This window comes from Saccostrea cucullata, unplaced genomic scaffold (genome assembly GCF_032062105.1).
Source record: "Saccostrea cucullata isolate Sc308-1 unplaced genomic scaffold, CSIRO_AGI_Scuc_v1 ctg7909, whole genome shotgun sequence".
In the NCBI taxonomy this organism is placed as follows: domain Eukaryota; kingdom Metazoa; phylum Mollusca; class Bivalvia; order Ostreida; family Ostreidae; genus Saccostrea; species Saccostrea cuccullata.
In genome coordinates, this window is record NW_026926913.1 from 9,052 (window position 1) to 23,417 (window position 14,366).

A 14,366-nucleotide genomic window follows, 5' to 3' on the forward strand; every position below is an offset into this window, starting at 1 on the left:
ATCTCAACCAAGTTTCGTTTAGGCAGATTATATCTGCATTCCTAAATCGAATATCTTTTTGTAAGTCTTCAAAATGTTTGTTAAGACTTTGAATATTGTGAAGGAAAATTGTTATGCCTTGTTCTAACTGATCAAAGTTAGGAAGATCTAATTTTGGCATCTCTTCCAAAGCTGATTTAACTTCGGGGTCAGCGTAGATCTTCTTCTGTAATGATTCCAAATCGTTTGTTTCAATAAATAATCCTTCTTTTGACGTCACTCTACTCAAAGCTACATACCCTTGACCAGGAGAGAATGTCTTATCTAAATTGACTACAACCTTGTCCACTGTCATTCCTTGTACTTTGTGAGAGGTACATGCCCACGACAAGCGTAGTGGAAACTGATGTCGAACTACATTTTGTTTTTTATGTTCTAGTATTTCCTCTTGAACTCTTTCAATTAAAACAATATTCCCATTATTTGTTTTTTTCCAGACTTTTTCCCAACATTGACATTGTCAAATATTACTGCTACTGCAACAACAGTGTTTGCATCATGCTTCTGGCTATACACAAAATGAGAGATCTGCCCCATTACTCCATTTACAAGGCCATCATCTACGTTACAGTTTCTTGTCAGCATAACTTTTGCATTGATACCCAATAGCAAACTGCTAGAAAGATTGTCTGTTTTGGACCTTGTTATTGGTTTACTTCTTAAAATTAGCTTGCCTGTTGTTCTATCTTTCGAAAAGTCTTGAGCATCAATCTCGACAAGGTCAGAACAAGTACGTCTGAGCATTGACAAATTATACGAATTGACTTCGTCATTTGTTGCGTAGACGTGGAGAACATTTTCTGGTCCCTCTCTTACACAGTCATTCAAGATGGAACTTATTTTCTCTTCCAGGGGTTGTTTTACTAGTCTAGTCCGAAGTGAATTCAGTGCTGTTGCAAATGGAATGTCTTCACGTTGTCTCATAATTTCAGTCAAGTCCACTACTTTGAAAAAGTCTACCCAATAATCAACAGGATAAAGAGCATTGTCTTTATACAGTCTTTCATCTTTACGCTGTTTTACAGGAGGAAGTTGGTAGAAATCTCCCACTGCAATTACTGACACTCCTCCAAAGGGCTCCTTGGATTTTTTAATCTGCACAAGTCTCTCGTGAACGTAGTATAATAATCTTTTATATACCATGGAAATTTCATCAATAACCAGTATTTGCAGATCTCCAATTTGAACTCTCATTTCACTTAAACTCTGTTCTTTCAATGGTTCATATGGCAGAGACATATATTTGGGCAATGAAAATAAATGATGGATCGTATTTCCTCCAATGTTGAATGCAGCTGTCCCAGTAAATGCAGCCAGTAATACTGAAACACTGTCAGGAGAAGTTATTTTTTTCCCTAGAATTCGTGATGCTTCAAAATGTATGGCTTTGATAAGATGACTCTTGCCTGTTCCTGCTCCACCTGTCATAAATATATGCAGTGGATCAGTTTTCTCTCCAAAGATTTTTTGCAGGCACCATTCCCGTACTAAGTAAAATACTTTCATTTGTGTCTCATTTAAACTTTGAAGAATCTGCATTGTCTCCTCCCTTGATTGTGTATTCTGTTGAACACTGTAAAGAACATCTGAACTGCTTTCTGTTTGCATGTCTGGTAGCTCTTCTGTATCATTCAAATCCAGACCTATACATCTCTTTGCAGAACATTCTTGTCTCATTAATTCTGTCTCTGGACAGAGATTTGCCCAAGCATCTTCTGGCTCTCCGATATTTTCATAAGTTTCCAATGCCTCTGCGATGATATCTTCATTTTGAGCAAAGCGTGTTCTGTTTTTGTCAACAATTGATTTTACTGACTGTACTTTCTTCTTTCCTGTCATTCGTACATATCCATTTTCATAAAATGCTTCATAAAGGTCAAACCCAGGAGGTTTCAACTGCGTATGTGTAGAGTAAGGTAAGAAAAGCTGTAGCAGACATTGGTAATACTTCTCTGACATTTTCTCCCGATCGAATCTAGGGTATCTTATTACAGCTGACTTTGTACGAGTTCTTCTTTGGACAAAACCTTTCGAGTTCTTTAGTTCAAACACGTTGTCGTTTTGAGTCTTTGGAACCTGTGATTTTGCAAGTATTCTGAAATCAGAACAAAATTCTGCCAAACACATATTTGGAAAGGATGGATCATTTGGTCGATTTTCATATCTTTCTACTACATTTGTCATCCAAATATCATCCTCTTCATCGTCATCCTCAACATTTCCATCATTCATCTTCGTTTGATTTCTTTTTAGCTGAGACAATGGCTTAGTTAGACGAGTAGGATTATCACCCACTGGTACAAACACTACCTTTCTTGAACATTCCTTCATTTTCAGATTACATACGCGATAAACAGCTTCTTGAGTGCTCACTTCTCTGTGATTCAAATAGGCAGAACCAATTTTCTTTAATGTTGTTCGTGCACTCTCGTTGCCTTCTTCTGCTTCTATTTTTGTTTGTTTCAATAGCATTCCCATTTCTCTCTCAGACTTTGAAATGTATGAAATAATGTAGACAATACAACTAAATGGATCCAAAACAAACTGAATGTCCATATTTGCATCCCAGCATTTTAAGAGGCATGGATTGTATTGATTTATCCAGAGCTCACATGGGTTTCTTTCAAGAACAACAGTTCTCTTTTTTGCTAATCTTTTATGAGCTTCCTCATACTGTGTTTGCGTCAATCCTAGATAACTGAAAATATCTTCGGTTGTTTTCGATTTATTTGCTTCATCTTGCACTTCATTCCAAACTTGTAATAGAATTTCCTTAGCGATGGACTGTTGTTTTTGCAAATCAGTAGCCTCAGTTTCATCTTCTTCTTCAAGTGGAGAGTTGATAAATGTGGATACAGATGGTGGTCTAGGGAAATTAAACCTACACTCTGTGCCCTTCTTTCGGCATGACTTTGAATGATTTTTGCTGTGTTGTTGCACTGCTAAGACAATGTTCCTCAGCTCCAAATCTTCTTCCTCGGAGGGCACGGTACAACTCACGTATTTGTTTATGAAATTACAAACGGCATCCTCTCCATCTTCATTAAGTTTTGGTGCATTTTCTATCCAATATAAACAATGCATGTGAGGTGATCCCCTTTGTTGAAATTCGACTCTTTGGAAGAAATCAGACACTTTTCCAATTGGTTCTGAAGGTGAAAATATTACATCTTTCTGAAACACATGAAATCTATGCTCAAACATTCTGGCAACAGTGACAGGATTACTTCTCAGTACCTCATTCTTTTCAGACCAGTCTAACATACAAGCATCTCTGTTATCATTCTGTTGTTTCAATATTGTAGTGACCGCATCATTCCATCTATGTTCTGCAGCAGAGAAGGAACAAAACCAAGTAGGTATTCCTAATTGTCTAAGCATAGCAAACAGATCCTTTTGTGCAGCTGACCAGTATGCTGGTGTTCCTCGTATAGGCTGCATGAATCGTAAAGCCTCGTCATTTTTCATCAACTTCGAAAGTACTTCAGGGTCCTGTACCATATTTGCTGTCACTTCTTGGTCATTTCCTATTCTTCTGATTGATTTCCTTATTGATATCTGCGTCTTCTCTATAACTTGATTTAAATCAGACATAAACTGACTGAAGAAAATGTAATTACTGTCTTTCGCAAATCTCGCGTCTGTATTCATAAGACGATTGTTGTAGTATCTTGATAGTGTTATTCGTGTTTCTCTGTTGTCATTCCACGAAAACTGCCCACTTGGGAAAAGGTATGGAAATGTTTTTGCCTCATTCCCTTCTTCCTGTAACATCCTAACTGGATTATTGCCTTCTCCTGGAGCAATGTCATATATATCATCGAAGTAATGATCAAGAACCTCCTGACCAATATCAACAGGTTGTAGACAAGAATCTGACACACTGGGCTGCTGATCATCATCCTCTGATAGTGAATCGCCAACCTCCAAAATTTCTTCTACATCTTCAATTTGCCCTTTCCAGTTTGTATCAACTGCTACATCTTCATACCATTGATTGTTAAGTTTTAAATACTTCAATGCCTCACATATGTGCTTTGGATCAACAAACTGGTACTCGCTGTACCCTTTGTAATTCAACTTCCTCTTTAGTTTTACTCTAAGTAAATGATCTTCTCCAGGTCTCATCGGTAAACTTGTAACTTTTTTCAAATCAGCTGGTACACATACAACTGGCCCATGGATATTTTTCTGACCACCATGAGGAAGATTTATGACTTTCATGAAAGGTATATGTATTGCAATCAAGTGTTTCTCAAGGCTGTTCAATTCTTGTAATTCCTTTGGAATATCTTCCAAAGCCATTTTGTTCGCTGCAGCTTCTGCTGGAAAATTTCCGCTTAAGATTTTCCTGTGACAAGTATAACAAATCCATAACGTTGATTTAATGCAATCCTTTGGACATGATTCTATACATTCGTGACAGTACTTATCTTGAATACACAAGTCTGCAACACTTGCTGCCTGCTCAGTTTTGGCATATGCTTTCCGTTCGCATCTTTGAACTTGATTCCGAAACAGTAGCCGATCACAACAACAGCACGAATAGTCAATGCCTTGCACAACATTTTCTTTAAATACTTTTACCACCTCTTCCTGGTTTTCTAATCTAGCTGTTTCAGCATTTCTACGACTTTTTACCATCTCTTTCTTTTTCATTTTCGTCTCTGCATTCGAATCATATTGATGTCGACTTGCATCTTTAATTTTTGACCTGAACGATTCATCACTTTTGTACTTTTTCGCTGCGGTTTGAAGCTTTGCTTCTCGGAAATTCTCATTTTCCCTGTATCTCTCTGTACTTGAAGTATTGACTAGAATTCTGTGCATTTCATCTGAGTTGTATTTCAATTTACTACTTGCTTTGACCTTTTCTCTATGTTGGTCATCTGTTGCATACTTGTTAATGCTTCTCCACTTGATATTTTCCCTATGATCAACATCTGTCGCATACTTGTCAATACTTCTTTTTCTGACATCTTCCTTGTGATCAACATCTGTTGCATACTTGTCAATACTTCTTCTTTTTACATCTTCCCTCTGCTTATCGTTTATTGCATATCTATCAATACTTCTCTTCTTGACATTTTCCCTGTAATCATCATCTGTTGAATACTTTAAGAAAGATCTTTTCAGTTTCTTTTCTCTAAATTCTTTATCTTCCTCATATCTCTGTCTTAAAGATTCATTTCGTTTCTTGACTGCACTAACACTTCCCCGTTTTTCTGTTCTAGATTGCCTTTCCACCTGCATACGTGTTCGGTTTTGGTATCGCTTTTCATACTCTTGAGAAGTTTTAAACCATTGTCGTGGTGCTAAGTCAATTTCCTCTCCATTAACAGACAGTACAACGTTGTAATGGTTCTGCTGGTAGTGATTCAAATAAATTGCTTCAGTTTTGCTTTGCAAACCAGGATCTACTTCAGCAACTAAAAACCTTAACCAACATTCTCTAGAGAAAGTGTATATATCAATGTTTAGAAGATGAGCTGTTGCAAATATTTCAACCTCAGTAGCCCAAGTACCTCCCTGTGACATTTGTGTGGAAGACAGGTGACTTTCTACGGACTGTACGCCATCTCTTAAGAATGGTTTAAATAGCTCTTTGTTTTCCATTATATGCTCACAGACAGCATGGCGTATAACATAATGGAAATCTTCTGAATTTGCAAGACTGAATGAAATGGCTCTAAAGAAGCAATTCCCATCTCCTATTATTTCCTTTTCAATTAATGGTTGTGAAATATTAGTTCTAAAACAATTGACGTCGCCAGAATTTCCAATGCTAGAGAATGGAATGTTCAAAATTTCACAAAGGGCTTTTTTAAAGTTTGTACTTAAGGGAATAAAGGTAAATTGTAACTGCTCATCTCCAATAAAAATCAAATCATCATCTGCATCGCCTGTTTCATGTGTGGTCTCCAAAGATAACTTTGACCCTTGAGATTTTCTATCAATGTTTTCATCTATCTCTAATAACTCACTAACATTTGCAATATCACCCATCTTGCAACACACACCAGTCAAGTTACATTCAACACCTTTTGTATATCCCATTGAAAATGCAAGACCTAGAAGATGTGAATACACTTCACTAACATTCTGAAGTAAAATTCTTGTGCTCCTTCCAGTTACACTTATCATTCCATCTGAAGATCTAGAATGAGAGTCAAAAGCAAAGAAACCACTTCCTGTCACTCCTATAAGCATTGTATTTCCACCAAAGCATACAAAACAGCCATCACTGTCTGAAAGGGCAACCTGAAGTGCTTCATCTAGTGGAAGTGAATTAAACTCTGCATAGTTTATTCCATCATTTGCCAAAATGACACTTGCATACGTCTGATTTGCATGAAACTGATATGATCGGTTAAAACATTCAAAGAATTGTGGTAATTCCTCTACAAGCAAATACCTATCAGTGATTGATGAGCTTCTTTGCAAGTATGTGTACAGTTCATCACCTGTCATTAAAACTCTGTCCATATCCATTGTTGTCCAGCTCTTTGCATTCTTAAATTTGTGAAAAGCTAATCCTGCCAAACAATTAGCAACACACTGTGTTCCAGCATTCTCTTCAAACATAGGATGAGCTTGATGAAAAGAGCCCTGAACTGAAAAGGGTATTTCAGATTTATTCTGACAAAAGTGATCTTCATTTCTTCTATTATTTTTCTCTTCAAAACCATTCTCTGAAACAGTATGATTCTCATTGTTCTCTTGCTCATAAGTTCTCATTTCAGATTCTATATTGTATTCATTCAAATTTCCTTTCAATATTCGTTCAGACTCAGTTTTAATATCAGTTAAAAAGCCCTCATCTTTTGATACTCTACTGGTCTCCTCCATCCTGGAGGTATCCAGCTGCGCCTGACCTGCTGGATCAGACATATGCACTATGTCCGATCCAGGTGCCCTCGGTGGAGCACAAACCCACGGTGGGGAGTCAGGGGACGGTGCCTTGTCCTCGTTACGGACAAACAGACGACTTCCCCGAGGAGGTGGCAACCTCGGGGCAGGTGAATGCATTTTCACTCGAAGTGAGGCCTGCACCCTGGCCAGGGGTTTTTCCTCTTTAGGTGGAAACCCCATAGAACCAAGCCCCGGAAAATTACCGGGAGGAGCTGACATAGAAAACCCAAGATGCATCAACTGACAAAGTTTGATGATTCTAAGCCAATTAGTACCGAAAATACTTAGATATAGCCATAAGATATCGAAAGTAGGTCACCATGACCTACATTTTAGTCGACATATTTCAGAGTCTAAAGATGCATCTGCTGACTAAGTTTGATAATTCTAAGCCAATAATTACCTGAGATATTCAAAAGTAGGTCATCGTGACCTACTTTTTGGTTGACACTTTCCGAAGACCCAAGATGCATAAACTGACAAAGTTTGATGATTCTAAGCCAGTAAGTACTGAAGATACTTAAATATAGCCATAAAAATGTTGAAAGTAGGTCACTGTGACCTAATTTTTTGTCATCACTCTCCGAAAACCCAAGATGCATCAACTGACAAAGTTTGATGATTCTAAGCCAATAAGTACCAGAGATACTTAAATATAGCCATTAAATGTCCAAAGTAGGTCACCGTGACCTAATTTTTGGTCGTCACTCTCCGAAAACCCAAGATGCATCAACTGACAAAGTTTGATGATTCTAAGCCAGTTAGTACTGGAGATACTTAAATATAGCTATAAAAATGTCGAAAGTAGGTCACCGTGACCTAATTTTTGGTCGTCACTCTCTGAAAACCCAAGATGCATCAACTGACAAAGTTTGATGATTCTAAGCCAGTAAGTATCGCAGATACTCAAATATAGCCATAAAATGTTGAAAGTAGGTCACCGTGACCTAATTTTTGGTCGTCACTCTCCGAAAACCCAAGATGCATCAACTCACAAAGTTTGATGATTCTTAGCCAATAAATACCTAAGATACTTAAATATAGCCATAAAATGTCGAAAGTAGGTCACCGTGACCTATATTTTAGTCGACATTTTTCAGAGTCCCAAGATGCACCTCCTGACCAAGTTTGATGATTTTAGGTCTGAAGGTAATCAAAATATGCCTTTTAAACAATTTGAAAACATTTGCCTGCAAAATTCTAAAAGTAGGTCACAGTGACCTTCTTTTTCTTAAGTATGTTTTAAGGTCCCAAGATGCAGCAACATACAAGATTTGATGATTCTAACCCTTTCAGTGCCTGAAATAATGGGATTAAATGTTTTAAAAAGGTTAAGTCATAAAGTGCAAAAAGTAGGTCACGGTGACCTACTTTTAAGTTGACATTGTTCAAGGACCCAAGATGCATCAACTGACTAAGTTTCATGATCATAGGCCTTAAAGTGTCCAAAATATGCCTTCAAATCAATTTGAAAACAAATGCCTGCAAAATTAAAAAAGTAGGTCATCGTGACCTACTTTTGAGTTAACATGATGTGAAGTCCTAAGATGCATCAACTTACAAGATTTGATGATCCTAGTCCTTATAGTAAGCAAAATATAAACATTTTTATTAATTGTAAATTTAGGTCAACTTTAAAAAGACCTTGAGACTACGCCCTTTGCCCCAGGGTCATGCCTTGAACAATTTTTAATCTTAAACATATCCTGTTCCTTGTGTGTAAGTTTGGTAAAAATCTGCCTGGCGGTTCTGGAGAAGAAGATTTTTTAGCAACTAGTACTTTTGATTTTGTTTTCCTGATTATCTCCCCTTGTGTTAGGGTCCCAACCCTTATTTTGGTATAAATGGTAGCCCTTGGGCCAAGGATACCCTGTGACAAATTGATAATAATTGGCCAGGAGATTCTTGAGTTATGACCAATATTCTAAAAAGTTAACGCACACAGCACACATGGCCATAGCATTAGCTCTTTGAGCCTTTGGCTCAGAAGAGCTAATAAAAGCACAAAATTAATGTTAAATTCTCGTATTAAGCTTTGGTACCGGAAAATTTATACTTCTTTTGGTTCTTACCGAATATGCATTGGACATCCCGCTCAGATAGATGAACCCCATCGTCTCAAGCCACCTTTCACTTTGAAAACTTTTTCTACAGGCTTTTAGCAAGCTATCTTAATTGATGTATGTATTGAATGAGATGTACGTCATTAAGCAAAAATTAAAAAAAACGTAGTACATGTATACTAAATGTCTACATAAAAAATATTTCATTAAGAAACGGAAACGTTACTATGCTCTATAACATATTCCTGGAAGTGTGTCACGTAAATTCATCTTAAAAAGTAATTAAGTACGATTAATAATGTTTTTCTCTAATAAAATTCAATATATGAACATATACAATCATGTAGTTTATTCAACAGAGGATAGAACTCAAAATGTATAGCCTTATCTTAAAACCATTTTAGGATATAATGATACATTGTATTTCTTAATTTACTTTCTACAGCTTGAGTATTTCTGACGTTTTATCAGTTTATACTTGTTTATTTTATAGATCTTTGAGTCATCTTTTTTAAACAGTAGCGTAAGCATTAGAAGGCCGATATTGGCTCTAAATTATTTTATATGAATTTTTTGTATTTAATCAAAGAAAATGAAAACAATTATTTACATCCAAATTAGATGCTTTCTTGTAAAACTTTGGCTGTAAGTGAATGCATCACTTGAATACCTAATAAAATATGTAAAGAAAGTCTGGTTAAACTTCTTAATTTTTTTAATGAAATAAAAAACCTTAATCGATACCTTAATCAATGGGTAGTTTTCAATTTCATACATGCTAACTACATCAGTACATGAACTTAATTACTATGTTGTAATTAAAAAATGTTACCAATATATTATTGAAAAAGTACTTAATTAGACAAAAATTTTGGCTTGCCGATTATAAAAATTATGGTGTTCTAATAAGGCAATTGGCATAAATTTAACAGCATGTAAGAAACAATGTGCTTTGAAGTAGCAATGTGCTAGCATGTTGTTTTCAAAAAGCTGCCACTCCAATGCAGCTGAAAACAACAAGCTGCTGTAATAGCACAAAACACAACATCATGCTAACACAACTATAAACAATATATTGTGTGTTAGCTTGACAGCATGTTGTAAACAGTGTGCTGGTATATTGTTTCTAACATGCTAGCACATTGTCACCTCGTGCTAGCATGTTGTCATAAACGCACTAGAACATTATCCTAAACGCACTAGTGCATTATTACTTTGCACTACTATGTTATCTTAAAAGTACACCTACAATTCCTTATTATTTGAGGGAATTATTATTTATGTCATTTCATATCAAAATCAGTCAAAAAATATATATCAACCCGCGCATCCATTTTTTGTTTGTGTAAGTACCCTTATTTGATAAAAGAGTAATTTTACAGATAAACACAGTAAATGTGACAATATCTTTGAACTTAATTTGATAGTCTAATTATCTCATGAATTGCACTTACTTTTTATCAGTCAAAGAATTATAATTTAAAAAAAAAAATCAATTTCTTTTAGATAGGTGTGACTCATCTGAGTTCTGAAATTTGATACCAAACATGACCATGATTTTCCCAGAAGAGCACCTGTTGGGATATAACAAGGAATAAACAGCATAGTGAAATTTAAAAAGTCAAGTTTTGGTTCATAAAAACTACTTTTAAATACACAATGTATCAATTTTAAATTTTGATTTGATAACATAAATCCACAAATTGAACATATTAATTGCTCTCAGTTTTTCAAGTGAAAGGATTTTGTAAAAGAAATATGCATATTGGAATAAATGTTATTTTTCAGTTTAATATTTTGTTTGTGTTGCATGTTGACCTCTTTATTAAGGTCTTCCGTTTCGAAATTTAGACTTACTTATTCTAATGGTAATGATAAAGACCCCCTGTTTTCAGCAGCAATATAAGATCTTGTATGTGTATGTTTACAGTATAATGTATGGAAAGCTGCTATTTTGGCATATACAACTAAGGCATATACATGTGCATGATTCCAAGGAAATCAGTACACAGGACATGTACATGCATGTAGTTTTCAAAAACAAGATTGAAGAGATGTCCAGTCGTATTTCATGGTCAATAAAGCACTAAATCTGCGAGTTCTGCCTGTTGCATAATTATTACCCTATTTGAGCTAAAGGTACCAGTAAATTAAAAGAAATTACCCATTATCATTGTCTAAAATTTAGCCAATGTGAAACTTGGCACAGAGCATCCTTTAGAGTAGGGGATTAAAATTGTTCATATATAGGGCAATACTTTCAAAGAAATTTGTTTGTTTAATATACCTTCAGAGAATATTACACTCCTATAGAGGTACCACCGCTTGCCAGCTTGAAAACTGTAAATTCGAAACATACACAACACATTCCTGTGCGTTTCTTGAAAAAGTATTGTTCTACTTACTGATTGAAAAAGTAAGTTTCTTCTTATAAATATCTAAAATATTTTAGACAGTGTAATGTATATTATTATTTATTTATATAGATGTTTACAGTAATTGTATGTAATTGTCTTTTTCAGAATGTCCAATAACTCCTATATATTAGAACCCTTGTGCACCAGCACACCACGAAATTCTAATCTGGTATATATGTATATTACAGTTCTAACAATTTAAAAAAGATTTTTTTTTTTTAACAATTTATTTCCCAGACCTAATCTATAACAAAAAATCGACTAACTAGAAAAAAATAAGGCAGTTGCCAGGGATGGGGCCCTGACTAAGCTCCGTCTAGACAATGATATTTGTGTCCTATGACATCACGCAGGATGTTACATGTATTAATTATATAGACAAATTAAGAGTATATCATGGATTGAGATAAAGATATCATTTAAATTTTTTCCTAAAAAAAATATATATATATATATATACAGTAAACATATTTAATTAAGGTAAAGATATAATTTCAATTATTATTTAAAAAAAAAATACATTTTTACTGTATGCATCATGAATAAAGGTAAAGATATAATTTCACCATGAATTAAAGCAAAGATAAAAATTCAATTATTTCAACACCTTGAATTAAGGTTAAGATATAATTTCGATTATTTTCAACAAAATATATTCATACAGCATACTTCATGAATTAGGGTAAAATATATATTTTCAATTATTTTCAAAAATACATATATATACAATATACATGAGTTAAGGTAAAGATATAATTTCAGTATAGCTGTCAACCGGGGGAGCCACAAATACGTTTTACAGTCTATTTACTCCCCCCTTTTTGACAGCACTACTGGAAGACGGGTCCCTTCCCAGTAGTATTTATACATGAATTAGTAATTATCACATTAATTTGGAAAGATTTTCAAAAATCCTGTGTTCAGTGTTAGCCCCAAGAAAGCATAATACGGAGGTGTAGAAACATATTGATTTTTTTTACATGATTGTATAGATTGTATTCAGTTTCACATAAAGATTCTAATCTACATAACATTTTATGTTTGTAAATTCTATATGCCACAAAAGTAATAAGTAGATTTAGAGATCTAGTTTTATCATTTTTTTTCGTGGAAAAAACCAACTACAATATGTTTCCACTGAACTTTATATGATAAGAAACTGCTTATAGTATTCCATATATTAGACACATTATTACATTCAAAAATCAGATGTTTCGCATTTTCTATTTTGTTACAATGTATACACATAGAAGATATATCTTTTTTCCACTTACTCATATAAGCATTGTTACATAATATATTATTCAATAATTTATAGCTAAATTCTGCTATGTGTCTATCTCTTATGTCTATTATCTTACATTCATAAATATTCTTCCAACTCGACTCCTCAAATATTCCAAAATCTTTAGATAATATTGCTTGAAAACTGGGTCTACAAAACTTTTTTTCAATGAGATTTTTGTAGAAAAAGTTACTTGATATTCCAGATATGTTAAACTTTCCCAAAGGGAAATTGAATTCAATTACACTTTGTTTATTTATATTGCTCGCGTTTGAAAAATTGTGTACTCTTCGAATATTCTTAGTGGCTGACAGAAGAATTCTGTACTCACATAGCCAATTAGATTTGTCAATAATATTGGAAAAATGCTCGAGTGGTTTGAAGCAACCCTTGTCATCAAACAATTCATATATGTATAAAATTCCTGATTTAATCCAACTATTAAAGAAGATAGGTTTTCCTTTATATACCAAATTACGATTAATCCAGATTGGCTGTTGCAGAATATCATCAGAAGATCTCTTTTCAAAATTTAATTCCGTTTTACATTCGTTAAAACAACTTAGAACTTCTTTGTAAAATAGAGGAACGTGCATGTTTTTTAAGCTATCCACACCTATTGATGAACACTTTAACAGATAATAGAAATCAACATTAAGTTTTTTACAAAAATCATTTAGAATATCAAACAGTAGTCCTTTTGAATTAAGTAATCGTGGAATCCACGCTGCTTTCAGTGATTTTAGTTTACATTTAACATCGATAATAGAAAGACCTCCTCGTGATATGTCACCAATCAGTGTGTTCCGTTTAATTCTCTCCGTTTTGTCCCAAATAAAATTGAAAATTAATCTTTGAATTTTCTTGATATAGTTCTCATCAGGGAGACACAAAATTCTAGATGTATATAACAATTTTGAAATAGCCAGTGTCCGAATAATACATGCTTTGCCAAAAAGAGTTAATTTTCTACGTTTCCAGGATTCAAAAAGTTTTTCCATTTCATGATATATTCTCATCCAGTTTTTATTATAACATTCCTCTTTATCATGACCTAAGTATATACCTAAACATTTAACTGCTTTGTTATTAACTTTAATTCCAAACTGCTCATCGAACGCATTTTTCATATTCCCAAGCAAAATACATTCTGTTTTACTTATATTAATTTTAGAACCAGCGCATTTGCAAAATGCGTTCACCACATCTAATGTATTTTTCATGGATATTTCGTCCTTTAATGCTACTGTTAAGTCATCTGCATGCTGTACATTTTTACCCTCTCTTTCATTTATTGAGATACCTTTAATGTTGTGATTATTTTGTATTTTAATTGCTAATATTTCGGCAACAAAGAGGAAAAGGAGTGCAGATAGGGGACAGCCTTGACTAATTCCTCTTGTCATTGAACACTCTTTTGAAATCCATCCATTGTTTTTCATTTTAAAAACCGGGTTTGTATAGAGAATAGTTGCCCATTTAATAAAATTATTACCCATATTGAATTTCTTTAAAACTTTAAAAAGAAAGTTCCATTCAACAGAATCGAAAGCTTTTTCGAAATATAAAAATAGCAAAATTCCTCCATGGTTTTTAGATTCACAGTATTCAAAAATGTCTAATATCAATCTGGCGTTTTCACCAATGAAT

General features: G+C 34.2%; 1 protein-coding gene across 1 annotated transcript; it reads right to left on the reverse strand.

Annotated features, from left to right (window-relative positions):
• Nucleotides 1-441: 441 nt before the first annotated feature.
• On the reverse strand, nucleotides 442-7,131 carry LOC134272924 (uncharacterized). The gene has a single exon (XM_062755102.1). It carries the CDS (start codon nucleotides 7,129-7,131, stop codon nucleotides 442-444), a length of 6,690 nt encoding a protein of 2,229 aa, XP_062611086.1.
• Nucleotides 7,132-14,366: the final 7,235 nt, after the last annotated feature.